This window comes from Ursus americanus, chromosome 35 (assembly GCF_024610735.1).
Source record: "Ursus americanus isolate L20-20 chromosome 35, mUrsAme1.1.p, whole genome shotgun sequence".
Classification (NCBI taxonomy): domain Eukaryota; kingdom Metazoa; phylum Chordata; class Mammalia; order Carnivora; family Ursidae; genus Ursus; species Ursus americanus.
Window position 1 is genome coordinate 5,251,623 of NC_142161.1, and position 27,725 is coordinate 5,279,347.

The window sequence follows — 27,725 nt, forward strand, 5'->3', positions numbered from 1 at the left end:
GAAGGAGATGAAGGAGGAGAGGCCAAAGATGCTGTGAGCCACTCAGGAGAGAGGAGCCAGAGCCAGACAGGGTGGCCAGGGGCCAGGGGTGGAGAAGGAGAGAAGAGAAAGAAATCCTGGGGGAGAGAGAGGAGATACCCCCCATTGCAGGCTCCTGAGTGGAAGAGGGACGCGCTGGGCTAGAGGAGGGGGAGGAGGGAACAAGAACTGTGATGGGAAGAGACAGCTGGGGAGGGGGTGGATGGAGGGGGCAGAAAGGAAGAGAGACATATGGGAGCCTCTTCCCCACCCTCAACTGCTTCTCCCTATTTATTATGTCCCTTAGAGGACCTACGACAGTGGCTGGTGAGGCAGCTGCTCCCAGCTCAATGCCTCTGCTCTGCCCAGAGCCCCCGCTTGCCTACTCTCTCTGTAGGCAGATGAACCAGAGGGCTGGGTAACCATGGCAACTGCGGGACCTCAGGATAGCCATAGGCAGGCCTGGCCCAGTCACCGATGCTCCTGGGCTTCTGTGAGTGGTGGTGGGAGGAGAAGGCTCCATCTGGCCCAATCCCCACCCTTCCACCCCATTTTCATTGGGCCTCCAGAACCGAGACTCACCACACACACACACACACACACACACACACACACACACACACACGCACACGCCAGGAGGAAGGCTAAAGAATGAACACTTCTTAAATGGCAAGAACATTTAGCCAAGAGTATAAAGTTCTGCCTGAACTTCAAGTTTAATTCACAAAAACTGCATTCTTTCAGCATCTTGTCGTAGGGGGTAAAATCTCACCTCAGCCCACAGCAAGGCAGGAGGTAGCAAGGGTACCCCATGCAGGTCTGGAGGCCAAGGCAGCCAGGAGGGAGCCGTGGAGGACCAGTGTGTGGCCTCACCCACTGCCTAGGCTGCAATCAGAAAGAAGGAGCAGGACAGGAAGTCCGTTTGGTGAGGTTGTCCTGGGGGCTTCTTGGGGAGACTCTTGGGGCTCCCACACCAAGGAGATGCCAGAACTGGAAAGCTGTCAGAAGTCATCCAACCCAGGATTAGAGGAGGTAACCAAAACCCAGAGAGCAAGGGGTTTTCTCAAGGTGATAGAGGTATCCTGTGGCAGAGCTGGGACTAGCACCCAGGTCCCCAGACTCCTGCCCAGAGTTCTCCCCCAGCCCACATCCACCACTCCCAGAGTTCCTCAGGCCTTTGCTGCTCTGGGCCCTGGAGGCCACTGGACTGGGTAGGAGGAAAGCCTCTTGGATAGAGTCCCTAGTCTGTCTTGCTGTTGGTAACTGAAGTCTTGAAAATGCAGTAGTCCTAAAAGGGGGAGTTTACAAGCCTCGGAATGAAAATACGGCTTCATTGCTAATTACCACCTTAATGCACTACAGGTTGAAAACCCTGAATTAAAATCTAAACTGAGGGGGAGTCACACCACTCCCTCGCCTCCTATTCACTGTCACCCAGCTATCATGCACGCCTCCCCACCGTCCCCCTCACACACAGAGCCCGGCACTGGCTCCTCCAGATCGCAGGGTCCTGGTCACGTGGGGTGGAACAGGAGGTGGAGGGCTCTGTGTGCTGCCTGCGTGAGGGGAGAAGACCCCTCTCCCAGAAAATGACCAGCATCTAACCTCGGAGCATGCCTCGCGGGTCCAGGACGTTCGGGGATATGTATGTATAGTCATACCACGGTGTGTCTGGCACCAGAAGGCGCTCAGTAACCATCTAGTGAACGGTACAGTGGCCTCCAGGGTGGTGCCCCCCCACCACTCCGCGACCCCCAGCGGCTCAGAGGAAGAAGTGGGCGTGGTCCCCGGCCCCGGGGCCGCTCGCGGTCAGCCTGTCACAGCGAGCCTTGTAGAGGTCGCGCTCCCTGGCCAGGCGGGCCACCTCGGCCCGCAGCGCGTCCAGCTGGGCGGCCAGGCGGGCGCGCTCGGCCTCTAGCCCGCGCCGCTGCTGCAGCCGCTTGGAGCGACAGGCCTGCGCGTAACCGCGGTTCTTCAGCGTGCGGCGCCTCTGCTTCAGCCGCAGCGCCTCGTCGCGCCCGCAGCCCCGCAGCTGCCGGTTGAGCTCCCGCACAGACATCGACACCAGCGCCGCGTCCGAAAACCGCTCGGCCAGCTGCAGAAGGAGCGGGCGGAGAGCGGGTCAGCGCCGGGTCCGCGCGGGATTCCGCCCGGCTCCACCCTCGGGTCGCCAGCGGGAAGGCCCCGCCCTCGGGAAGGCTCCGCCCCCGGCCCCCGCCTTACCTGAGGTTCGCCCTTCCACCCAATTCCCCGCCGCAGTCCAGACCCCGCCCCACGTCCCAACAAGCCCCTCGTCCCTGGGGAATGCGCATCCCTCGGGGTCGGCCTCGCGCTGCAGGCCCCGCCTCCCAGGGTCAGGCGAGCCAGTCGCAGGTCTGACACCCGCGCCCTCCTTGCGCGGTCCTCCGCGTCGCGCTCCAGGCTGTCTTGGTGTCCAGTGGACACGCGCCCAGGCAGACCCCGCCCCGCCAATGCACCTCGCTCCCCTGTCCTGAAGGCCACAACCCTGTGACCCTCAAAGGATTTGGATTACGTCCTAATGCCTTCAACACCCCCATCTGTGTCTATAATTAATAGGATGAGTCCCAATCCTTACTGAGAAGACTGGGGGCTGGGGAAGCTCGATGTTTGAAAAGGCCAACCTCATTCCCGTTCCCACAGCCTCGACTCCACTCCATTCCACGCACAACTCTTTCCCGGGTTTCCATAGACGGAGTATATTTACCTCCCCGTAAAGAACCGCTCCCCATTAACTCTCAACTCTCCCCTTTTGGTCCTCTTCTAACCTTATCTTCTCCCTCTTCCTCCTGGTTTGGACTACTCATTTCTCTCCATTTGGAAAAGGGGGAGGGGGCAGAAGGTAGTTTTCTCCATCTGATTTCTTTCAAGGGCCCTTCTTTTCTCCTGCCCTCTGTCTCTTCCCCAATCCATAACCCTGTCCAGGAATTCTCCTTCCTCTCTTGGGCTGTCCTCCCTCACCCCGCCACCCCTCAGACCAACTCACTGATTGCTCACCTGGGCATGCTGGGCTCCCGTCTCCTCCGGGCTCCCTGGGTAGTAGCCGTGGGGCCCCTCGATAGGGACTGGACTCTGACCCTGCAGCAGCTCCACGGCCTCTTCGGGACTCAGCCCCAGTGCCTCCCCAGCTCCCAGCTGCTGCTGCAGCGTGGCCAGCCAGTACAGCTCCTCCAGGCCTGGCCGGGGGCCCTCAGTAGCCCCCACCATGCCTGGCTCACTGAAGGTGGGTGAAGGAGGCACTGAGCTGTAGGGAGTGGAGCCCAGTGAGGCTGTTGGGGGGCCAGATCGCCCCTCAGAGGGTTCCCGCTTTACCTCAAACTTCATCAAGTCAAAGTCATTGACATATTCCATAGCCAGGGGGCTGGGAGGCAGTGCCATTCTGGGACTGGACTGGGAGGGGTGCACCTGCAAGAACAGAGGAGAGGTTTGGAGCACCTGGAGGCTGCCTGCCAGCTTCCTTAACCAGAACTTGCTTCTTCCAAAACGCACGTGCCCTGGAGAGCCGGAGTTTTAGAAAGCCGGCGTGATGGTGCAGCTCTGTTCCCTAAATAGTCACCTCCAGGCTGGAGCAACTTTTCAGGTGGCAGGGGCTCCTGACTGGGGGCAAGCAGCTTAGAGGCCTGACTGAGGAATAGGATAGATATCACAGCCTCTGGCCCTACTGGTGCCTCTGGGAGCTATGAAAAACAAGAGGAACATGGCAGTGCTCCCAACTCTAGTGCTGGGACATACTGAGAGGCTCTGTCATCTCAAGAGACATCATTCCATTTCCAAGCAATCAAAAAATTTTGCTTAATTAACTGTGACAGAGTATGTGTCTATTTTAGGACAATGGAAAGACACGTATACCATGAATGTTAATATATAAGGATAATGCACTGTTATACCTTTCTCTCAGAACACCTAGGTCAATGCCTGGCACGTAGAAGGTCCTCAGTTCACATCCGTTCTATGGGTTAATCATCAATTAATCCCTTTTATAGGAGCATGAGACTTTCCAAAGAGAAAAGAAAGGTCCTAGAATCCGTTTTAGAAAGATCACGACTGAGTGGTGACCTTCTTTCCCCAAGCCGATCTCTCCAAAGGGAACCACCAAAAACTGGTTTTCCTCCTTCTATTCAGAACCTGCTATGTTGTGTGAACGTGGACAGATCACCTCCCCCTTTGTAGCCTCAGTTTCCCATTTCGTTTAATCAAGGCAGTTAGACTTTACCATTTCCCAGAGAGTGTTCTGGGAAACCCTAAGTCTGAGAAGTACCCAAGAAGAAGTCGATGCTCCGATAATTTCAAGAAATTCTGCCTCCCATCCCCACGTTCTGCAGATTCCCAGAGCACAGCAGCATATTAATCTGAGAAGGCCTTCAGTAAACCATCTGCTCAACCTCAATCGAGAGTGTCCCAAACTAAGGTCACCAAGGAGCTCTCCTCCCTGTTATCAGCCACAGAGTGTGTGCTCACCTAAAGAACCTCAAGCTAGGTGACCTCAGAGATCCTTCCCAGCCTGGAACTCCCAATCTAGCCCAGCTCCCAGTTCCAACAGCCCCACTGCCAGCCCCCGAAGGGGCAAGGCAGGGAGCGCTCATCCCCGGGGCTTGGCCTTTGATACCCCGAGCCTATGTAGCCCTCTTTCTAACGACATCTCAGACCCTCAAGCTCTGCCCAGAGAGGTGGGAGGACAGACAAGTCCTTCTCTCTTCCCGCCCCAGGGAAGGCTTGTTGCCCTATCTACTGAGCCCCTCACCCTTGAGAGGACAGGGGTGGCAGGAACAAAGACACAGACTGAAGGAATGATCCTTGGCAGGGAGGAGATGGCAAAACCCTGAGAGAGGTGTCCAGAGAGAACTGAATGAAGAGATGAGCGAAGAGGGTTATTTATCTTTCTGCTGTGATAGTCGCGGGGGGACAAAAAGCCAGTCAGGGTGGGAGTGGGGCAGGGGACAGAAGTGTGAGGACTCTTGAAGACAGACAACACAGAGCAGACAGCAGGTGACAGAGAAGGAAGAGGTAGGTGAGAGGCCTGGCATGCAGGGAGGCCCTGAATATACTCACTTGGGGGATGGTAGAGATGATGTGGTCAGTGTCAGAGCCAGGCAGGCACAGCTTCCCCAGAGACTGGAGACCCCATTGAGTGGGGGCCTGGTGCCTCTGTGCTCAGAACAAGGCGCTGTGGGCACCCAGCCCACGGGGCACTCTTAAAGGGCCAGCACTCTGAGGTCATCTATGGTCCTCAGGGCTCTAGCCAATGAGGTAAGGAGATCATTTGCATATCTCATGGGCCTGGGGGGTTGGGGGGAATGAGAAGAGGGGAGAGGACAAGTATGTCTGTTCTCAAGGAAGGAAAGGGAGCATCTTCCTCAACAAAGCTCCTTACTGATGGTCCGTCTCACAGACACTCAGTCCCCTGGTACAGAGAGCTGCTTTGGCCTGGCCAGCCACCTTCGTGTGAATACCACCCCCAGCCCTCAGCACTGAGAGCCTGGGACTGGAAAAGAGGCCCAGAGAAGCTCCCCGCGCCCTCCCCTTCCAACGCTCTACAGCACCGTGGCAGTGTTTGCGGGAGTACAAGCAGTCCTGAGCCCACTCTCACCTGTGGGCTCTCTTTCCTGTGTTCAGGAATCCTCACATTTCTGTCCCCTGCCTCACTGGCACTGTGAGGCCCCACACCCCTCACAGCTATCGTATCAGAAAGACAGGCAACCGTCCCCTCGGTGAATGTCCAGGACTTGGCCACCCAATCCTCAGCCTCTCCCACTCTTGCTGACCCAGTCCTGGGACAGGCAGCCCAGCTCAGGAGAAGGAGCAGCAGAAGGGAGAGTGGGGATCTCTGCTCCTTCCTTCCGGGCCACCTCGGGACACGGAAATCTAATCACCACCAATCCATCCGGGACACTTCTGTAACTGCCCTCACACGCCCTCTGCTTCCTCTCGCCTTTTCCCTGCGTGTGTCTCTGTCCCTCTCTCTTCCTCCCTCACCATCCTGGTTCCCAGATGGCTGGGGGGTGACCTACATTTTCAGCCTAATCCCCTAACACCTCTTAGAGCTCCCATCCCTGAGTAGAAGTTGGAACAGGGATACTAGGCATTAGCCAAGGAGGTGTTTAAACCTGTCTGAAGCTGTTTAAAACAGGGCGTGTACTAGAATAGAACTCCAGGAGTTAACGGCTATTTCCAACCTGGGGAGGGTACCCGAACATTCCCGTGGAGTTAACAGGCCCTCTGCCCCAAGTCGGAGAGAGACCTGGGTGTCCATCAGCCCCAAGGATCATCAGTTATAAAAATGAACCTGGTCCCAGCTGGTGGATTCAGATGAGAACAGTAGTTCTCAAAGTGTGGTTCCCCCAACCAGCAGCATCATCTGGGAACTTGCTAGAAACGCATCGTCTCTGGCCTCACCTCAAACCCACTGGATCAAAAACTCTGGGGATGGGGACGCCCAAAAATCTGTGTTTTAATAAGCCCTCAGGTAACTTTGATGAACACTGAAGTTTGAGAACCACTGGTCTACAGAATATCTATAGTTAACACAGCTTTCCCTGTGTGTGTGTGTGTGTGTGTGTGTGTGTGTGCGCGTGCACCTGTGGTCTCTCTTACCATACTCTGTACACACATATAAGAAGACCTAGATCAGACGACATCACTCTCTTCCCACATCTGTCCTGCATTTCGTGGAGCAAAGACCACTGTTATGATTTAAGTAGTAAGGCTTCTCAGTGTAATTGCCTGGATCTAGCTGTTTTTGCGGGAGAACCAAGGCCTGGGAACAAGGCCACAGATGGGAATGGGGATCACGGAGACAAGGAATTGCACGGGATGTGGCTTCGAGGCACATAGCCAAGAAAGAGAGCCCAGACCTCCTGAGTTGAAGAAGGAATAGGAAATGTTGAATGCAGCCCCTTTCTCGTGCCTGGCCTGGCCAGACACTTGCCCCCAAGCAGCTGTCAGTCTGGGCTGATCTTCTTGTTTACTGGAGAGCTCAAAGGAGAGGTGGGGGGTGGGGGGCTAAGCTGCTAACGGGCTAAAAGAGTCAGACTAAACAAGCTCAGGCAAGCTGAGCCGCTCAGGGCTCAGACCAGGTGCCACTGACTAGGGAAAGGAGTCTGGGCAGTGAGGGCTGGGCCAGAGGAAAGGAGCAAGGGCACAGAGAGGAGAGTCCGTGGCAACTGGTGGGGCCCCAGGAGATGGTTCATGGGCCCTCTCGGTGGGGATGGACCCAGAGCCTGGGAGACGCACACAGAGAGTGACTGACTCCAGGACATCTGGGGATAGGGAAACGGGAGTGAAAAAGATGGTGCCAGGTGGACTGCAGAAATGACAGAAGAGAGGAAGGGAGGCAAGAAGGCTTAGCGGAGGGGGCAGTAGGTGTCGACCTGGGATGGAGGGCAGAACAAGCCGGGGGCTCTCCAGGGATTTGTATTAAAGGAGTTGGAAGGATATAGGCACAGGGAAAAGGTGGGCAAAGGGCCATGGCAAACTGAAAGAGAGAGGAAGTCTTCTGGAAAGGATCAGGAAGGGAGTAAGGGGTAACAAGAGGGGGTGCTAGGAGCAAGGGACCAGAAGAGCAATGGCGGTAGAAGGAAGGGACAGAGGAAAGTTAAGACTGGGGACCAAGAGCTAGAAAGAAATACAGAGGAACAGACAGATAGATGGTCAGGCCGCAGAGGAGACACAGTGGCCAAAGGACAAAAAAGGAGAAAGATATAAACAGAGGAATGTTGGAAAATTGGGGGAAGAGAGCCAGGCAGGTGAAGGGCTGGCAGAATTGGCGTACGAGACGAAGAGGGAGGAGAGGGGACACGGTCAGTAATTCAGGGTGCCACCACTACCTCCTCTGTCCCGCACTCCCGTTTTTGGAGCCCATAAGACCCTGTAAGCCCTGTAAGTTCTGGCTTCTGGTATCTAGATCTTCAGTAATGGATCCAAATCTTCAAAACTCTTCCGGATCTACCTGGTATGTTCATTTGACAAGTGTTTTTGTTTTAGGGTTTGTTTGTTCTAGATTTTATTTATGTATTTGTCAGAGAGAGAGAGAGCACAAGCAGGGGGAGCAGCAGGCAGAGGGAGAAGAAGGCTCCCCGCTGAGCAAGGAGCCTGATGCAGGACTCGATCCCAGGACTCTGGGATCATGACCTGAGCTGAAGGCCGACACTTAAGACTGAGCCACCCAAACGTCCCTTGACAAGGCGTATTAAGCACCAGACACTGTGCTAGGCATTAGGGAGACCTCAGTAAATCAGACTGACAATAGCCCTGTCTTCATGGAGCACACAGACTGATGAAACAGGGAAACATCAATTTATTGCCCTTAGGCCCAGCCAAAAGTGGCCCCTACCCTGGGCCCTGTGCTTTTAGAAGGCTCCATTCTGGCTGGTCCCACCCCACGGGGTGAGGAACTCAGGCCTCCTCCGCCCACACCAATCCCCTTCTGGACCACATTCTAGATACCTAGGAATTCCCTGCCCAAAGAGCCCCAAGCCCACTTCTAGGGCCCACATGGACCTCTCCCCTGGGTTGGTCCTCGCAGGAGTGGACCACACTACTGGTACATACATCCCTAGGCCCAAAGTTTGGCCAACGGTGACTATTTGCAGGAGGCTGCGGACAGGATTGGGATGTGTAAGACAGAGAGGTCCCCGTGTGCGTACGTGAGCCCTCGCACAGTCCAAGACAGTATCAGGAGTGGGAAAAGAAGCAGGCCCAAAGGCCAGTGGCCCAACGCGTCCTCCCCCCTTCCACCACATTCTACTGCAGAATCCTGAGGACTCCGAATAAAGTCCAAATCTGAATTCAAATTGGAACCAAATTCCAGACCGTTACGTATATATTTATCAAGGTAGAAGAATAGAACATATTTTATTCAACTGTTTCTTAGCATAAGTTCTACCTTTTAAATGTTTAAACACAAGGAAGGGGGCACATGGCTGCCTCAGTCAGTTAAGCGACCAACTCCTGGTTTAGGCTCAGGTCACGATCTCACTTTCGTGGGATCACGCCCACGTCAGGCTCTGTGCTCAGTGTGGAGTCTGCTTCAGATTCTCTCTCCTTCTCCCTCCCGTTCACTCTTCCTCTCTCAAATAAATAAATAAAATCTTCTAAAAATTTTATTTTTTTACTTTTTTTTAAAAGATTTTATTTATTTATTTGACACAGAGAGAGACAGCCAGCGAGAGAGGGAACACAAGCAGGGGGAGTGGGAGAGGAAGAAGCAGGCTCCCAGGAGAGGAGCCTGATGTGGGGCTCGATCCCAGAACACCGGGATCACGCCCTGAGCCGAAGGCAGACGCTTAAGGACTGCGCCCCCCAGGCGCCCCCTTCTAAAAATTTTAAACACAAGGTTTGTGAGCCTCTATTTGCACTCTTTTTAAAAGTTTTTAGAAATTTATTTAAGTAATCTGTACACCCGACGTGGGACTCAAACTCATGACCCTGAGATCAAGAGTCACATGCTCTTCCAACTGAGCCAGCCAGGAACCCCGATTTGTCCTCTTACCCCAGGCCTCACATATGTTAGGGAGGAGCCTACATGAAAAGAAACCGCTATAACTGAGGTGAGTCCTGTGAAGAAGGACAGACACTAGGAGAGTTTCTTTCATGAAGACCCAATCTAATGGGAGGCGGCATTGCAGGGACAGCTTGCCTAATGAGGACACGTTCCACTGAGACTGGCCAGGTGAGTACGAAGTGACCGTGTCTGGGGGTGGAGAAGGGGAGATTCCAAGCTGCAAAAACAATCTACGCAAGGGCTCTGAGCAGGAAAGAGACACGTGTACGAAACGAACAAACGAAAAGACCAACACAGCCAGAGAGTAGAAACCAAGGACAGGACGTGGGAAGAATGGTGGTAGGTGAGGGTGGAGGTATCAACGGGGGCCAGATCCAGCACAGCCTTATAGTCCAAGTTTAGGATTTGGGCTTTATTCTAAGAGCAGTGAGAAGCCACTAAAGAACTTTTGGCAGGACTGTGACGGGCTCAGACTGTTTGAAAAGATCACTTTGGATCTAGTGTGGAGGAGGGCACATGGAATCAGAGTCAGATTAGGCGGCTAATCCAGTGTCCGAGTTGAGTTAGGGGACATCTTAAGCTGGAAACAAACTCTGAGACAGAAACTTGTGTACAGATGGCTCCTTGGTCGGGGGGGGGGGAGGAGAGAACTTTTAAAAGCAGAGAGAAAAACAGGCCTGGACAGCGGGAAAAGCAGAAATGCACTACAATGGCAACAGAGGCTTCAGCTGAGCCCGTAGGAGCTCTGGAGCTCGGACAGACCAAACTGAGGAAAGGGGACCAGGCCTTGCACCCCTGCATCAACCAGTCACTGGATGCACGCTGCCCCAGGAAAGGGGGTATTACATTTGGTGAGACTGCTGCCTTCAGCCACAGGGAAGTATTCGGCTGTGTGCCATTAGCGGCCAACACACCAAGGCTGGGACAATGAGCACCTGGATCCTGAAGAGGGGCTCTAGGTGGCACACCACAGCATCTACTGTAGGGGGTCTGTAGGATGTCCAAGGGCCAGACCCAGAGGGCCCAGGGAAGGAGAAAATGTAGATGGGGGGGCGGGGAGGGGGCAAGGCTGGTCACACCCTGCCCCCTGGTGGTGGTGTGCCTCCAACACTGGGCCAGCTGGTAGACCAGGCTGGGCAGAGGGCCAGGATTGGTATAAAAGTGTAGCGAATGAAAGGAATCAACACTACAAGGAAACCCCCATGGGAACCCCTAAAAGTTAAGGAAGAACATAATGGGGGAGAAGGATTCAGGAACATGAGACTGGCTTATTCTTTTATTCAAACAGCATTTATTAGCTGCCTATTATAGGCCAGATCCTGCAAGGAACCAGGATAAAAGCAAGACTAAAATTTGGGTCCTTCTTTCAAGGAGCTAACACTTAGGTGAGGATTATAGAGATACAAAAGTAACTACGGTAAAGTGTGAGAAGTTCAAAAACAGGTATGTACACAGTGTAAAACCAATACAGTTGAGATAGATGTTAATTCTAAGAGCAAACTGGCTTCACATAAGAGCGGATGTTTGATTTAAATCTGAAGGGCAGGGGCACCTGGGTGGCACAGCGGTTAAGAGTCTGCCTTCGGCTCAGGGCGCGATCCTGGAGTTATGGGATCGAGCCCCACATCAGGCTCCTCTGCTAGGAGCCTGCTTCTTCCTCGCCCACTCCCCCTGCTTGTGTTCCCTCTCTCGCTGGCTGTCTCTCTCTCTCTCTGATAAATAAATAAAAATCTTTAAAAAATAAAAAAATAAATCTGAAGGGCAGAAGGGGTTCACAGAAGTGCTCTGGAAACTGCAGTTGAGTATGTAGGAGAGAGGGTGGCAGGGATAATGCCGGATAAACAGGAGCCAGATGACAAAGGACATCAGTTGCCACGTTGTAGGAAGCCTCGAAGGGATTAAGCCTCAAAGTGATATGATCTCACTTTTTAAAAAATTATACATCAAGGGGACAGTATAGGATTGGAAGGGGGAAAAAATCACCTGGTAATGAGAGTCAGAAAGGCTTGGGTTCAGATTCCATTTCTCCTGCTGACCAGCTAGGTGACATTGAGCAGATGACAACCTCTCTGGGCCTCAGTGTCCACATCTGTAAAACAGGATGGTTGTGGAATGGCATGACATGATGCATGTAAAGCTGCGGGCACAGAGCCCGGCCCGGTGTCCACACAGTAAACATTCTCCCTTTCTCTCTTAACTCATCGAAGTGAACTTATGTGCAGAGTCTGGAGGGTAGCTTGCTGGAAAGGAGAGGGGATGGCATTTGGAGAGGCGGGAGTCCAAGAAGTGTCTTGGAAGATATCCCCTGAAGCCAGGTGAGAGGTACACCCTGAACTAAGGCAGTGGCCATGGGGATGGACGGAGATTTGAGAGCTAATTAGGAAGGACAAATCCAAAGGTCCTAGTGTCCGATTGGCTATAGAAGAGAAGAAAGGAATAGCCTAGATTGATTCAGGTTCCTCTGGGGCAACTGCCTAGATGCCGGTGCCATACGCCGAGATGGGGAACCATGAGAGCGGGTGCAGGATTATGGAAGAGATGACGACCTTCAGTTCATCCGCGCTGCCCCGGCATGCACACCTTTAGGCCTAAAAGGTGGCCAAAGAGGCAACTGTTTGAAGTGGAATAGGTGTGGACAGAGGTCGGGTATAGGGACTGGAGGAAAGAATCCCAAATATATATACGTGAGGTTGAGTCCAGGATGGGGGCTGGGTGAAGAGATAGAGAGCCCACGGCTAGCCCAAGGCTAGAGGCCAGCTCTCCTTGTCCTGATATGTTCTAGCACAGAACTCTGAGAACCCTGAGAATCAAGATTGTTTCTGTTGCAAATGGCAGAAACCCACTGAAAATTAGCTTGAGTGAAAGAAGAAATTTGTTGACTCAAATCAAGGATCTGTAGTTCTCCATCCCTCTGCTCTGCTTCCTCTAGGCTGGTTTCATCTAGGGCAGGGTCCTGCTTTGCAGTGCCAGGCTGACACCCAGCAGCTGGAGGTTTATATCCTACCAGCTCGCAAACCCAGCAGAAAGAGAGTGCATTTTGAAAGTTTACAGAAAAAGCCCCCAAGAGGGACCTCATGTCCATCCTGGAACATTCCCAATCACTGTGGCCACACGGAGAGCCTACCCACAGGAGACCCATATGATCACATGGACTGAGGAGGTGGGTCCCCAAAGGAACATCAGGGTGCTACAACCAGAAAGGGAGTGTCAATGCTGGGCAGGTGCCTATCATAGACATGTTGAAGTTGGAGGTACTATGGCGTTTGGGGTGATACTCAGTGGTCTCAAGTTGAAGAGAGATGTCTGGATGGTGACATAACTTGAAAAATTATCTGCGGACCTTATGTGGTGGTGGGGTGGGACAGATTAGTTCTCTGGGGCAATGTGGCCAGAACAGCCACAGATGAGGCCCAAAGGCAACACCCTGGAGTGGAGGGGCATCACCATTTCATGGGAAGGCAGAAGAGAGCCCTCATCAGGAGAAGAAGAAACAGGGATTTGGGAGTTGGGGACGGAGGGAACCTTAGCCCTGGGGCCCTGGAAAACAGAAAAGCCTGGGTCTCAGAGCGGGAGAAGGGAAAATGCAACGTCCAACCCCCGGTTTCTGGACTTCCAGCGTCCGTGGGCCCCCGCCCTGGCCTCGCCCCTCGTTCCTGACTTGTTCACCACCCCAGTATCTCCCAACCCCTATCTCTCGGGAGCAAGAGTCCTCAAAGTTACATCATGTGCAGGGGACGAGGCGGAGCGGGGGGCGGGGCCTCGCGGAGGCGGGGAGCCGAGAAGGGGGCCCCGCTGTCCAATGGGAGAGACGGGTTTGGGGACTAAGATGCTGGGCGTGGGGCGGTGCCTGGGCGGGCCTGGGGCCTGGAGCCCAGGGACCCGGGGAGCTGGCCGAATGGCAGGGCGGGGAGAGGGTCGCGCCGGCCCCGCTAGGTTCCGCCCCTGCGCCCTCCCGCCCGCCTCCTTTTTAAGCGCCTCCCGCCCAGCCTTCGCTCCCGCTCGCTGCGCTCCCTCCTTCCCCGCGTTCCTTATCTGCCCGGCTCCGCTCGCTTCTCGCGGCCACCCCGCAGCCCCCGCCCAGGTGCCATGGCCGCTGTGTACCGCCCCGGCCTGCGGTGAGTGAGCCCCCGCCCGGGGCCGACCCGCACCTTCCGCCGCGCTCGCCCCCTCGGGGCTGCCAGGGGCGCTCTCCTGCCCGCCAGCGTCCGCCCGCTTTCCCAGCGGAGCAGGAGGCGGGCCGGGGGCGAGGGTTTCTCGATCCCCGGCCTGGCGTGCCGGGCGTCTCGCGGGAGACCTGGGGCGGCCTCTGCCGCTCTGGGTCTCTCCGCTTCCGTCCCCTCCTTCCCCTCTGTGTTTTGCTGGTCTCTGACCGCGCGGTCGCGACCTGCCACTCTCTGAACTTCCTCCCCCTCCTCGCTCGCCCCCGCTGAGCCCCGTCTCCTCGTCTCTTCCTTTCCTTTACAGATGTAACCCTTGTGCTCCAGTCGCGATCAGAATCGGTAGGGCCCTGGGGTCAAGGGTACATGAACCCCTGGGGGATTGAGCTCAGAGCTCCCCAAAGAAGGTAGAAGGTAAACGTTTATTTCCCGGCCTCCCGCGAACTGGAACCTGGAGGGAAGCTCGGTGCAGCCCAAGGACCTGGGGCCAGGAGAAGGAGGGAAACAAGGTGGAGGAGGGGGACAAGTTGCCTTCAATTCTGATATGGCTGGCTTCGGCCCCTGTCCAGGACAGGAGCCCCTGGGCCCTGCTCCCTTTTCACAGCTTCCTATCTTCTGTAGCCTCCCTTCTCCCCAGCATTTGTCCCAAAGTCTGAGCTGACCTCATATCTCTCCCACAGCTGGTTCCACTTTGCCAGCGCTTGTAGGTGGTCTCCAGAGCAGAGGAAAAGGAGAAGGTCCCACTTAGGAGACTGGAGGGGAGTGGGGGAGCATCACCAGAGACTTCCTGAGCCAGGCCCCGTGCAGAGAGAAGCTCTCCCCAAGACTGGGTGCCTTTCAAATTAATGCTCAGGGACAACTCTGCAGGTTCCAGGAGTCTTCTTCCTCTGCCCCTGTGGACGCACTGGGTTTCCATCCTGCTTTCTCTGTTGGAAGCCAGCCCAGGTCCCACTGTAGCCAGGCTCCAGCTCCCGCATCCATGGTCTGAGGGTTCTGCCTTCCCCAGGCTTAGAGCCTCTTGAGTTTGAGCTTTTTGCAGTCTGGTCCCCTCCCCCCCCCCACCGCTAACACCCAAACTCTCTAGGCATGTGACCTCTAGGGGGAGGGACAGGGACATGCAGTCCTGTGTGTGGAGCAGTTTCTGGTGGGCGAGGCCCTGGCATAGGAGGAGGGCAACCTCCCTCTCTTGGCCTTTGCTCTCTCTGCGTCAATCCACCCTGGGTCCAGGCCAATCAGAGCAGACCCTGCTTCTCCCTCTCCCTGGAGTGTGAAGGGACAGACAACAGGGACCCTGCCTTGCTGGGAATGGGCATGAACCCCAGCCAGTAACATCCCCAACAGTCAGCCTTCGACCCAACTCAAAGACACCTACCCAATGGCAACATCTTATGCAACCCCTGTTGCCCCACGTGGGCAGCCCTAGCTCTGATGCCTGGAACCCCAGTATCCAATTACCCACTCTCTGTGCAAGAGCCCTAATCTAGAAACCTGGGACTGTCCCATTTCAAAGACTGGATCCTTTGCTGAGGCTGTCAGTCTTACAGCATACACACCAGAAGAAAAAAGTAAAAACAGCTGCTTTTTTAACTCACAAAAACTATACTTGAGAAGGAGAAGAACAGGGAGGAGAGCTCCAAATACCAGACACATGAAGCTGTCACCTGGGCACAGCTTATCAACACTGGGTCACGGGGCACCTCATCATTTCCAGCATCGACCAGACACAGTTAAACGTGGGCACGGGCTAAGCCTGAAATAACCTCAGCATGTCTCCACATACACTCCACGCAGCCAGGCATGTGCCCGTATGCTCATGGGGCAGTATCTGCGCCTCGCTGAGACCCGCGAAGCCCATGTGGCCTGAACCCATCCCACACATCTACTCCGACCTGCCCTTCAAGGTCCCTGTGCCCAGACCTGCTCTAGTGCGCTCCCTGGCGGCCCTCGAGCTTCCTGTCCCTTTGACTTGCCCAGAAAACACTGCGCTGATTCCGGCTCTGTTTCTTGTCTTGCAGGCTTCGCTGGCCTGGGCTGAGCCCCTGGGGCTGGTCATCATGGCGCAGCATCCAGACCCTGCGAGTACTCAGTGGAGATCTGGGCCAGCTGCCTGCTGGGGTGCGAGACTTTGTGGAGCGCAGTGCCCGCCTGTGCCGACCGGAGGGCATCCACATCTGTGATGGCACCGAGGCTGAGAACACTGCCACGCTGACCCTCCTGGAAAAGCAGGGACTTATCCGAAAGCTCCCCAAGTACAACAACTGGTACGCCCTGAGCCCCTTGACCATGAGATGGGGGCAGCTGCTTGGACTGGGCCACTTTGGATTTACCAAGACAAAATCAAATTTAACGAGACCATCCTAATGGAAGGAGCAAGAATGTTCCCCCCCCTTGGGGGGAAACAGAACCAGGAATTAGTGGGATTGGTCTGCGTTTTTATGTTAAAGAGAGAAGCTAATATAAGCAAAAACCTTTGCCTTTTTTTTTTTTTCTCTCCCAAGTTCGGAGAGTTTTTGCCAAGGGCCTTTAGAAGGCTGGGCTGAGGGAACTACCCCCTTAGATGGGACAAAATGTGGAGGAAGCCACCGAGGTGCAAATGGCTGGGAAGAAATCAGGGCCACAGAAGACCTAGAGTCAGAGTTGGACCTGAAAGATTGGGTCGGGGGATGAGGGAGACCGGTTGGCCCCATCCTCCTGATAACCCCTTCTCCCCTAGCTGGCTGGCCCGCACAGACCCCAAGGATGTGGCACGAGTAGAGAGCAAGACGGTGATTGTAACTCCTTCTCAACGGGACACAGTGCCCCTCCCCGCTGGTGGGGCCCGTGGGCAACTAGGCAACTGGATGTCCCCAGCTGACTTCCAGCAAGCTGTGGATGAGAGGTTTCCAGGCTGCATGCAGGGTAACCGAGGCAGGGACACAGAACCAGGGACACTGAAGGTATGAACAGGTTAGAACCCTTCATCCAGGTGGCATCTTCTTCCACAGGCCGAACCATGTACGTGCTTCCGTTCAGCATGGGTCCCGTGGGCTCCCCACTGTCCCGCATCGGAGTGCAGCTCACTGACTCGGCCTATGTGGTAGCAAGCATGCGTATTATGACCCGGCTGGGGACACCCGTGCTTCAGGCCCTGGGAGATGGCGACTTTGTCAAGTGTCTACACTCTGTGGGCCACCCCCTGACTGGGCAAGGTAAGCACTTGCTGTGCCTAGAGGAGAACACAGACCTGCTTGCATGCAGAGGGAACCCCAAATTCTACCCATCCTCATTAGTGAAACACCTAATTCCCAAAATCTAGGGCAGCAGTCTGGGCTGGGGGTGATGCCATGTCACCAGAGCAGTTCGCACAAGATTGAGAAAAGTCATTTGTCCGTGTCCCACAACAGGGACATGGGAACTGATGGATATTATGAGGTGGGGGGCCTATTATGAGGGGCTCCACCGCCGCTCCTAAGTGTCTCTCCTGCCAACCCCGATCCCTCCAGCCCCTAATGCTCCAGTTCCTGATGCCCCTGCCAGCAGTCAGCCCTATGACCCCATTGTCCCCAGGGGAGCCAGTGAACCAGTGGCCGTGCAACCCAGAGAAAACCCTGATTGGCCACGTGCCTGACCAGCGGGAGATCATCTCCTTCGGCAGCGGCTATGGTGGCAACTCCTTGCTGGGCAAGAAGTGCTTTGCCCTTCGCATCGCCTCTCGGCTGGCCCGGGATGAGGGCTGGCTGGCCGAGCACATGCTGGTGAGGGCCTGGTGAGGACCTGGGCAGCTGCGGGGAGCAGGGAGGGTGTGGGGCCTGGCCGGCAGCCTTAGCCTCACCTCCCCACTGCCGGGTGCCAGGCTGGTGGGCAAGGGACTCTGCCCCAATGACCGAAGCTTTGGCCCCAGGCTGCTGGACATTGAGGGGACTTTGACTTGCCGCCATCCCAGCCCTGTGGTGAAGTCCTGGCACCTGTTTTGTGAATAAACATTTGTCCTCCCTGTTAACCCCTAGCTGTCCTTTCTGTGCAGACCATAACTGACCTTTGGTGACTCCGCCTTGTTCCCTCTCTCCTCAACACACAGATCCTGGGTATCACCAACCCCGCGGGGAAGAAGCGCTATGTGGCGGCTGCCTTCCCCAGTGCCTGCGGCAAGACTAACCTGGCCATGATGCGGCCAGCACTGCCGGGCTGGAAGGTGGAGTGTGTGGGGGATGACATCGCCTGGATGAGGTTTGACAGTGATGGTAAGAGGCGCTTGCATCATACTCTCAGTTCTGGCTCTTACCGGAGTATAGGAGTCTCCCCTCCACTGCTCCTGGCGGACCTGCCCCATACCTCCTGGTAGTCCAGCCACCCTAGAGACAGGAAGTCTTTCCCCATCAGATCTGGGGGCCAGCTCAGGGCAAGGAGGAGCAGAGCAGAACCTTCCATGGCCGCACCTCTCAACTCTTTCTGGTTGGTCCTTCTTTTCTGTCACGTCTTCTCCTAACAGGTCGACTCCGGGCCATCAACCCTGAGAATGGCTTCTTCGGGGTGGCCCCTGGCACCTCAGCCACCACCAATCCCAATGCCATGGCCACAATCCAGAGTAACACTCTATTCACCAATGTGGCTGAGACCAGCGATGGTGGAGTGTACTGGGAGGGCATTGACCAGCCTCTTCCACCCGGTGTCACCGTGACCTCCTGGCTGGGCAAACCCTGGAAACCTGGTAGGTATTGTGGGGGCGGTGTGACACAGCCCCCGGGGCTCAGCGTCTTGATGATGTATAAGCCTTCTCCACACCTGCAGCCAACTTCCAGGACCTCTGGGAGGCACAGGAAGTTATGAATAGTCCTGGTTTCTTATCCCAAGCGAGATCTCAGGTCAAGTCCCAACTCCACCAAGTACTGGCTTTGGGACCTGGCCAAGCTGCTTACCCTCCCGAGCTTCAGTGACCCCATCAGTTAAATAGAGGTAGTTACCAAAGTACCTACATCGTTAGGCTGCTGGAGGGCTAAATAATGCATGCAAAGGGTTTAGCGCAGTGCCGAACACATAGCAAATTCGCAATAAAAATAAGCTGGATTTTTTTTTAAAGGAAAGGCGAGGACTGTTTTGAAAATTTTTATGCAAGGAATTGGGCTCAAAGCACAGTCCATAAAGTTTGACCCATTAGGAAAGAGGAAGCCGGCCCCTCCCCCTGCCACTTGGCTCCCACCATCCCCTGTATAAGAATAGCCATTGTCTAAAGGTCAGTGTTGGGGCGCCTGGGTGGCTCAGTCGGTTAAGTGGCTGACTCTTGATTTCAGCTGAGGTCATGATCTCAGGGTTGTGAGATCGAGCCCCCTGTTGGCTTCATGCTCGTGCCCAGTGGGGAATCTGCTTGAGATTCTCTCTCTCCCCCCCACTCTGCCCCCCCCCAAAATAATAAATAAATCTTTAAAAAGATAATAAAATAAAGGTCAATGTTGTTGCCCTCACCCTTTCCCCTCCCTCTAACACACCCACCCCAGTCTGCCCTCCAGGTGAAATCAAACCAGCTCTTTAGCCTCTTCTAAAAGCTAGTTTCTCAACCCTGTCATTGCCCCTGGCGCCTAGCAGTCCTGCTCCTCCCCCACCCCTGCACTCTGGACCTTCTGCAGTCAGAGAGCCTGGAGACCTAGGGATGGGAGCAGAGAAGGGCGTACTGGGGACGGCAAGCTTGTGGTCGCTGAAACCTACATGCACGTTTTCTGGGCTGGCCGAGCATGCTCCCTCTTTATCTAATCACCCTTCACTTTCTCCACCCCGGTCATTAAGCCCTCCCCATTCTCCCCACCCAACTGAGAAACCCAAGAAACTTTCCTACTTCCCCGCAGGCTCATTCCCCAACCCTTTCATCATCTCTAGCTTCACGGGTATAACTAGGGCGTGTTGTCCCCAGCTGCAATTCCCAGAATAATACCCTGTACCAGGGACCTGAACTGGGGGCTAATGGAAGCGCAAGAGGCTCTTACATGCAGGTGGAGACAGGAGCTGGGGGTGGGGAAGGGGACGCAGTGGTGGGAGGTGGGGACTGGTTCTAGAACTCCCTTGGCGACCAGCAACCTCCAACAGAGAAGACACCATGTCTCTTCTGGGTCCCCATGGTGGTGCTTTATACAAATGCCACTGACTTGGTCCCGTCCCTTCTCCAGGGTACCTAAAGGGCCCAGATGACCTGAGCTCCTCAGGTTATGCCTGCCCAGGTTGTGTCTGACTTCTTCCAGCCCTATCACTCCATCTGGGTCTGAGTAGAGCCAGGAAAATCACCAAAATTCTGCTACCTTCCAAATCAATTCCTGTTTATGTTTTGATACCTCAGAAGATCCCATCTTCCCCTGTTTGCTGATGGAAAGTCAATTTTCTGAAATACTGATCTGACGGTCTCAGTTTTTGCTTTCCGGTTTGAGTGGTTTCTTGCTAAACCCCCATTCCTTGCCCACTCTTTCTCACATAGCTCGGCTGGCAGCACTGTTATAGATAAATGACCTGATCTTTTGGGGGAATGTCCTGGCTCTCTTCTCCCTGCTCCTTACCACACGAGGTTCCAGGGAGTTGATGACGCAAACAGAAACTGTGCAAGAGTGTGCAAAATTATGTGTGTGTTGGGGGTGGACAAGTCCTTGGAAGTGACAGTAGTTGTATTTTCCCTACCAGGAGACAAGGAGCCCTGTGCACATCCCAACTCTCGCTTTTGTGCCCCGGCTCGCCAGTGCCCAATCATGGACCCAGCCTGGGAGGCCCCCGAGGGTGTCCCCATTGATGCCATCATCTTTGGAGGCCGCAGACCCAAAGGTAACCATCGTGTGGGTTCTATGCCCTCTCAGTAAAGGGTCTGGCTCTATCTCAGGGTCCACCTCCCTTGTGTACTTAAAGCCTCAGCCTGGATTGCCCACTGTGGCTGTCTCTAGAGCTGCTGTGGAGAATGCAAAATTATGGGGAGGCATGGGGTTTGAAAATGGGCTAGCAGAGATCCTAGGCGAGCGAGACCAGGAGTCAAGATCACCAGAAGGGGTGGAGTGAGGGTCCAGAGAAGAAAGCTGCCTGTGACCCTGCTCGCCCGTGTTCTAGGAGTACCCCTGGTATACGAGGCCTTCAGCTGGCGCCACGGGGTGTTTGTGGGCAGTGCCATGCGCTCTGAGTCCACTGCTGCGGCTGAACACAAAGGTGAGTGCCCTCCCCGTGCCCCCTTTCCTGTGTACCCACATCGCTGCTTCTGTCCCTTCCTGACCAGGCCTTCCTCCTACCTGCCCTCCCCACGTCTCTTTTCCCAATCCCTCTCTTCACCCTACTCTGAGGAAGATTCCTGAGCCACCAAAGTTTCACCACTCCCTGCAGCCAGTGGCAGGGTGCCCCTGTCTTCTCCAGGAAGGAGGAAGAGTCCTTACCCATCTTGCTTCCCTCCCCAGGGAAGATCATCATGCACGACCCATTTGCCATGCGGCCCTTTTTTGGCTACAACTTTGGGCGCTACCTAGAACATTGGCTGAGCATGGAGGAGCGCAAGGGGGCCCGGCTGCCCCGCATTTTCCATGTCAACTGGTTCCGGCGGGACGAGGCGGGCCGCTTCCTGTGGCCAGGCTTTGGAGAGAATGCTCGGGTGCTAGACTGGATCTGCCGGCGGCTAGAGGGAGAGGACAGTGCCCGAGAGACGCCCATTGGGCTGGTGCCGAAGGAAGGCGCCTTGGATCTCAGCGGCCTGGGAGCCATAGACACCACCCAGCTGTTCTCGCTCCCGAAGGACTTCTGGGAACAGGAGGTTTGTGACATTCGGAGCTACCTGACAGAGCAAGTCAATCAAGATCTACCCAAAGAGGTGTTGGCTGAACTGGAGGCCCTGGAGGGACGTGTGCGCAGAATGTGACCTGAGGCTCCAGGCTAGCAAGAGAGCACAGCACCCCCATCCCATCCCACCCCGCATCTAGAGACAGGAGAGCCACCAGGCTTGCAGAAAATATGAGAGATTTGATAATAACCGACATCTGGGTGCCATGAGACCAGGCCACAGACCTTCTCCGACACTCTGTCCAATAATAAGAGATGCTCATTTATTTTCCACAACTTTTGTGCTGTTTTCATTCCCGCCTGTCTCCATGGGCTTCTAACGCCAATTTCACAGTCTTCTTGCAGCCCTCCAGGTAGCCAGCGCCCCAATGCAGCCTGGCCTGGTACAGCCTGGTGGTAGCCAGGATCTCACTCTCAGATAGCTCTGCCACCGAGCTGTAGGAGTAGGAATTTCTGGGAGAAGGCACATCGACTCTGTGTCCTGAGGTCTTAAAAAGATGGGGGTCTCTGCGAGCTCCTCAGTATAGCTTCCAGGCCTAAAATTCCTGATCTCCCACTTGGAGATGCAGAAGCCTCTAGAACCCCATTCCCCAGTGAAGCAATTCCATTGTCAGTTGTCAAACCTGTTCTTCCTCCTGCCTGACCTGAAATTGGGACTCTCAAAGCATTCATGAAAGCTTATTCAATATTAAGACAGCTAACCCTTTTATAGTGTCTTCTGTGTGCCAGGAACTGTTCTGAGCAGGTTACAAAACAACGCTCCATATTACAGATGCCGTATTACAGATGAAGAAACAAAGGCACAAAGAGGTCAAGTAATTGCCCAAGCCCACAGAGCAAACAGTCGAGCCAAGGGTAAATAGTAACTGCATAGACATCTCTCATAGCAGCATAGACTTGTAGAACTATAAGGACTTTAGATGTGCCCTATTCCATGCTTCTCAAACTTCCAAGTGCACACGAATCACGTGGGGATCTTGACAAAATGCTCATTCAGCAAGTCTGGAGTGGCTGGAAGATTCTGTTTCTCTTACAAGCTCCTAATTGATGCTGATGCTGCCGGTCCGGGGACCCTAGTTTAAGTGGCAAGGCCTTGGCCTAAATCCTCAGAAGTCAGCTTTAGAGGGAAACCCCAGAGAGCGATGATCCTTCATAAATCAGGGGTATCGACTGAGGGAGAGCTTCACCTCTGATCTGAATCAGGCTGAATGAATATATAGACTGAGGTTGGTAAGATGGAAGTCTGTACCCAGTCTGTGTTGAAACACATAAGACAGAATTACTGGGAATTGCCTCCAAAGAAAACACTGGAGGAGGAAACACCAAGTGTTTCATAGAGAACAGCCAATAACCAGCTACAACAGGAGGGCGGAAAAGAATCTAAGGTCGGAGTGGATCAAGTGCTAAAACACAGTGAGCAATGGAGTCTGTTACACCTAACACGATATAGCCAAATCCTCAGCTTCGTGAACATACTCGATAACTGAGACTAGGATCAGAGGCAGCATAACGCAGACGCTAGGCGCACAGTAGAGTCTGGCCCGCGTGCCTCCGAGTGTCTTCGTCTGTAAAATGAGGATGTGCCTGCACCTCGGTGTTAGGATTAAAAGAGTCAGTGAAGCCAGGCACTCAGAACCATGCCTGGCATGGCGTAACCATTGACTACACGTTAGCTGCTCTCACCTTTCCACTCTATTGATTAGAGAAGGCCCTATAAGCCTATATCATATATTCCTGACTCTACAGATTAAGAGGAAAACGAACAATGCAAATAAAATTTAGGGGAGAAAAAATAGGTTTGGAAATACGTCCCTCCAGGAAGGAGGCGGGGAACTGGGGTTCCAGGCCCCTCCTGGTATCTAAATGCTCAGTGATATGAAGATATGAGCCTTAAAAATGATTTTGATGATTAGAATAAAATTGGGCTGCACGTCCTGCAGCTGCAGGTACAGGATAAAATATAGTTAACACATTTTAATTAACATTTTATTTTTAAGTTATTTATTTAAGTAATTTCTATACCCAGTGTGGGGCTTGAACTCACAACCCTGAGATCAAGAGCTGCATACTCTTCTGACTGAGCCAGCCAGGTGTCCCTAACCTTTTTATTTTAAAATAAAGCACAGGTACAGAAAACCATGAAAACCAAAGGTATAATTTACTAAACTAGCAAAGTGAACACCCTTTAAACCATCACCAAGAGAAAGAAACAGAACTTTGCAGACACCCGAAGTTCCGCCATCCCCTCGCTGTGTTCTTCGTCATCACAGCCCCTCCTTCCTGGCATAAATGGGTACCATGGTGTATGATAATCATGTCCTTTAATTTTATTTTTGCAGTTTTATCACCCAAATGCGGATCTTTGGCCATTATAGTTCAGCTTTGCCCATTTTTAAGAATTTCATATGCCTTTGGGGGCGCCTGGGTAGCGCAGTCGTTAAGCGTCTGCCTTCGGCTCAGGGCGTGATCCCGGCGTTCCGGGATCAAGTCCCACATCAGGCTCCTCCGCTGGGAGCCTGCTTCTTCCTCTCCCGCTCCCCCTGCTTGTGTTCCCTCTCTCACTGGCTGTCTCTCTGTCACATAAATAAATAAAATCTTAAAAAAAAAAAAAAGAATTTCATATGCCTTTGAAGTCTCTTTCAGTCTACACGTTCCCCCTCCATTCCTTTCTTTTCCCTCATTTTAACCACTGAAGCATCCAGACCTAAATGCTAGATTCTTTAATTTACTAGGGATTTCAGAACAGCTATATCCAAACTCTGTGATAACAATTGGAATAGTTTTACAAGAAGACATCCCTTCAGGGGTGCCTGGGTGGCTCAGATGGTTAAGTATCTGCCTTCAGCTCAGGTCAGGATCTCTAGGTCCTGGGGCTCCTGGCTCAGCGGGGAGTCTGCTTCTCCTTCTGCCTCTCCCCCCGGTTCCCACGCTGCCTGTGAGCTCTCAAATGAATAAATTAAATCTTACCAAAAAAAAAAAAAAGGCACCCCTTCGTCTTCTATTTCATTACCCTCTGGTATAGTTTATAGAAAAACAGCAAGACAATGGATTTTTTTCCCCTGTATTTACCATCTTCAATATAATGATTTCATTTCCTATCATCCTGTAAAAGGGTGAACAATTAGTTACTTACACACTCACACCCCATTATGAACTCATGGATTTAAACATACTTAATGTTTATTAAAGTATCCTTTTAATGCTCAAATTGTCCCAACTTTGGCCTTGAGAACTTGGCTCCTGAGTCCTTTTGACATTACCCTGATAGTGTTTGCTGGCTTCTTGCTATCTGGTAAGATAAGTTGTTCCAGGTTCATCTTGTACATTTCCTGCCCCAGGCCTGGAATCAGCCATTTGTTCAAACTCTGGTTGCTTTCCATGGGAAATGGTATTTTAAGATCTAAGTGGTAAAAGTGTAGATTGCTACTGGATTGGTCCATTGTTTCTAGATCTTTTCAATAGAGAGGGATAGTAAATCACCCACCTCGAGTTCATACTGATAGCTCCTACTCAAATTCCCGGCTCAAGGGAATCTGTATCACATCTGTACCTCCTATCTGCCACACAAAAAAATTCTGGTTCTCAAGGACGCAGGCCATGAGAGTATTAGAAATCCCATAATTACTCAGTTGCTTTATAGTCAACAGATTTTGAGTCCTGGATAAATTAGCATACTTCCCCATTTCCTTCTACGCAGCGTGCTACAAGGAGATAATGTATAAACACGAGTCATCAGTCACTTCTGAAGACAGACCTTTCCCTTGTGTAGCCCAGAGGTGGACACGCGTCCCAGGAGCTTTGTGCAGTCGCCAGGCTGGAAGGTGGGGTGGGGGAGAGGGAGGACAGGATTAACTAGAAAAGGGAAAAAAAATGTGCTCGCCTCTCCTCTCTAGCCTAGCCCGCCCTCTAGTGGGGATGCTAATGAGCAGGAAACAGCCAGGGGCAGGTCAGACAGAAAGTCAACTAGCTGACATTTACTTAGCAATCGCTAGAACAGGTCCTAAAACGGGTGCAAAAGGTAGGAAAGCTCTCTGTGGCTTTAAGTGGCTTCAAGTGTAGCTGGGAAAAGTAGAAGCTGCCCAAATGAAAAGCACTTTACAAAATGTCACCAAGCAATATGCCAAATTTCCAAATCATGACAGGGAAGGTCAATAGAGTTTCTCAAAATGACTTCATTATAACTATTTTAAAAGAAATGCTATTTTCTTTCAGTGGAACACAGAGTGTGTCCTAAGATATAAATGCTCATATACATTTAAAAAGTCTTATAGGGGCGCCTGGGTGGCTTAGGTCACGAACCCAGAGTCCTGGGATCTGAGCCCTGCTCAGCAGGGGAGTCTGCTTTTCCCTCTCCCTCTGCCTCTGCCCCTGCTCATGTACACTCTCTCATGCTCACTCTCTCTCTCAAATAAATAAATAAAATCTTTTAAAAATAAAATGAGATGACAAGTCATAAGCTTAAAAATCTTTTACATACAAAAATCAATCAATGGGTCCAAAGATAAAATCCTATATTCCTTTAGCATTTGACTTAATGTTAAGACTCACTTTGGTCATAAAATTTCAGATTTTTAGAAATATTTACCATGATTTTTAATGTTTTATTCAATAATATACAAATTCTATATTTCAAAGGCCTGAATTTCTATTTCCATTTTAAACTGGATTTGTAAGTGCTAAGGAGAAGAGGAGGCTAAGGAAAAGAGGAAAGAGGTAATCAAGAAGAAATGTATTATTAAAAAAAAAAAGAAATGCATTATTTAGGAGATGAATGTAACAGAAGCTTTTGTTTCTTTTCTGTGGAACTCAAAGTGCTTAAAATGTATTAATTGTTCATGATATACCTTTGTATACTTGATGCTTTGTGCTATACCTTTGTCATTAGTTCATGCAAGACCTTCCCCATTTTATTATTTGTTTAATGATATAATGAACCTGGATTTTTTAGATCTTTTTAATGGGGAATTGAAACCATATTATTTTTGCATCCATCACAACATGCCACCAGAAGAACTGACCTCCACCTTTTTAAAAAACCTACCAATGAAACTTGCACAATTTCCCATGGCATAAAAATAGAAGACTGCCTCATTCTAATGATATGTCTGTGTCTACCATACAGACTGTAATTTATTTAACCAATATCCTCCCGTATTGTAGTATATTGGGCCTATTTGTTTCCAGTGTTTTACTATTATCACTAATTGCTATGTTGAACATAAATCTTAAGGCCAGATTTAGCATACAGGTTCCACCTAGATTCCTGGAAGTGGTACCACTGGGTCATGAGGGAGTCCGCTGATAAAGTTTCCCCCAGATAAGAAATTCTCCTGGAAAGGTGCAAAGGTGGAAACAGCACAGAATTTATGGGCATATTTGCTTGGCAGAAGTAACATAAAATGAGGCTGATTAAAAAAAAAAAAAAAAAAAAAAAACCAGACACCAGGTTTCGAAGTTTGTATTTGAAACAATAAACAGTAATAGTGAACCACTTGTAGGTTAAGAACAAAATGCGATTGGAGAAGAATATTTCCAGCAGATCAACTAAGAGAAGCAAGAAGTAATGAAAATTTGATTTTGGGTGGTGACGGTGAAAACAATTTCAACTAATTAGCTGAAGAATCTATAAGACTTGAAGAACTGTATTTAAAGGGCAAACAGGAGGGAAAGATTTTGTTTGTTTGTTTTAATGATTTTAGATTTTCCAGGCTGGATAACCCAGAAACCACAGAATCCTAAGGTCTCAATAAATGTCACAGGGAAACTGACAGTAAATTACCTGACCATGAGAGGTGGGTGACCGGTAGAACCAACCACATAATTAGTAGAGCCCAGAGCAAGATGAAAATGCGGGGTGCTGGTTCAAAAATTAAGAGTTTCAGACAGCGATAACAGAACATTAAACCAAGCATGGGGCCTAAGCGTGGAGCCCTGTACGGATCGCACGCCCATATGAAGCCGGCTCTCGTGGCCAGAGAAGATAAGCTCGGCTCTAGATGTCTGCAGCCCAACAAGTGCCCGGGTTTGACCACACCCTCGCCCTCCCAGGGAGAGTGAGCGGCAGGCGGGCCCAGGGGAACTAAGAGCCCTCGCACCCATCCGCGACCTCAGGGGGCCACTGGGTGAGCTCCCAACACTTCTAAGAGAGTGTGCACTGGAGGCGCTGAGGGGCAGCTTGGACCCAAGGGCCTTTGCACTCGGCGCGGCGAGGTCACTCGACCTCCAGCCTAGGAGAGGATCCTGAGACGTGGCACGTCCCGGCCTTGGAC

At 52.5% G+C, this 27,725-nt stretch overlaps 2 protein-coding genes across 2 annotated transcripts; one reads left to right on the plus strand and one right to left on the minus strand.

Annotated features, from left to right (window-relative positions):
- Nucleotides 1-1,663: 1,663 nt before the first annotated feature.
- NRL (neural retina leucine zipper) lies at nucleotides 1,664-11,617 on the minus strand. The gene is made up of 3 exons (XM_045802566.2): nucleotides 11,519-11,617; nucleotides 3,034-3,441; nucleotides 1,664-2,113 (listed from the first exon to the last, which is right to left on the minus strand). Exons 2-3 carry the CDS (start codon nucleotides 3,412-3,414, stop codon nucleotides 1,781-1,783), a joined length of 714 nt encoding a protein of 237 aa, XP_045658522.2. The 5' UTR covers nucleotides 3,415-3,441; nucleotides 11,519-11,617; the 3' UTR covers nucleotides 1,664-1,780.
- A 1,876-nt stretch (nucleotides 11,618-13,493) lies between these two features.
- Nucleotides 13,494-21,732, plus strand: PCK2 (phosphoenolpyruvate carboxykinase 2, mitochondrial). Its single transcript, XM_045802701.2, has 10 exons — nucleotides 13,494-13,650; nucleotides 15,708-15,953; nucleotides 16,406-16,590; nucleotides 16,677-16,880; nucleotides 17,239-17,426; nucleotides 17,750-17,912; nucleotides 18,161-18,379; nucleotides 20,329-20,466; nucleotides 20,743-20,838; nucleotides 21,081-21,732. Exons 1-10 carry the CDS (start codon nucleotides 13,622-13,624, stop codon nucleotides 21,533-21,535), a joined length of 1,923 nt encoding a protein of 640 aa, XP_045658657.2. The 5' UTR covers nucleotides 13,494-13,621; the 3' UTR covers nucleotides 21,536-21,732.
- The last annotated feature ends 5,993 nt before the right edge of the window (nucleotides 21,733-27,725 follow it).

Bases quoted from the DNA above. Each gene is read 5' to 3' on its own strand.
- NRL (XM_045802566.2), bottom strand. From the start codon at position 3,414: ATGGCACTGCCTCCCAGCCCCCTGGCTATGGAATATGTCAATGACTTT. The intron at 2,114-3,033 runs GTGAGCAATCAG...CTCCTTCTGCAG, and splicing joins CGGGAGCCCAGCATGCCCAG to CTGGCCGAGCGGTTTTCGGA.
- PCK2 (XM_045802701.2), top strand. From the start codon at position 13,622: ATGGCCGCTGTGTACCGCCCCGGCCTGCG. The intron at 16,591-16,676 runs GTAACCGAGGCA...CTTCTTCCACAG, and splicing joins GTTTCCAGGCTGCATGCAGG to GCCGAACCATGTACGTGCTT. The intron at 18,380-20,328 runs GTAGGTATTGTG...TTTCCCTACCAG, and splicing joins GGGCAAACCCTGGAAACCTG to GAGACAAGGAGCCCTGTGCA.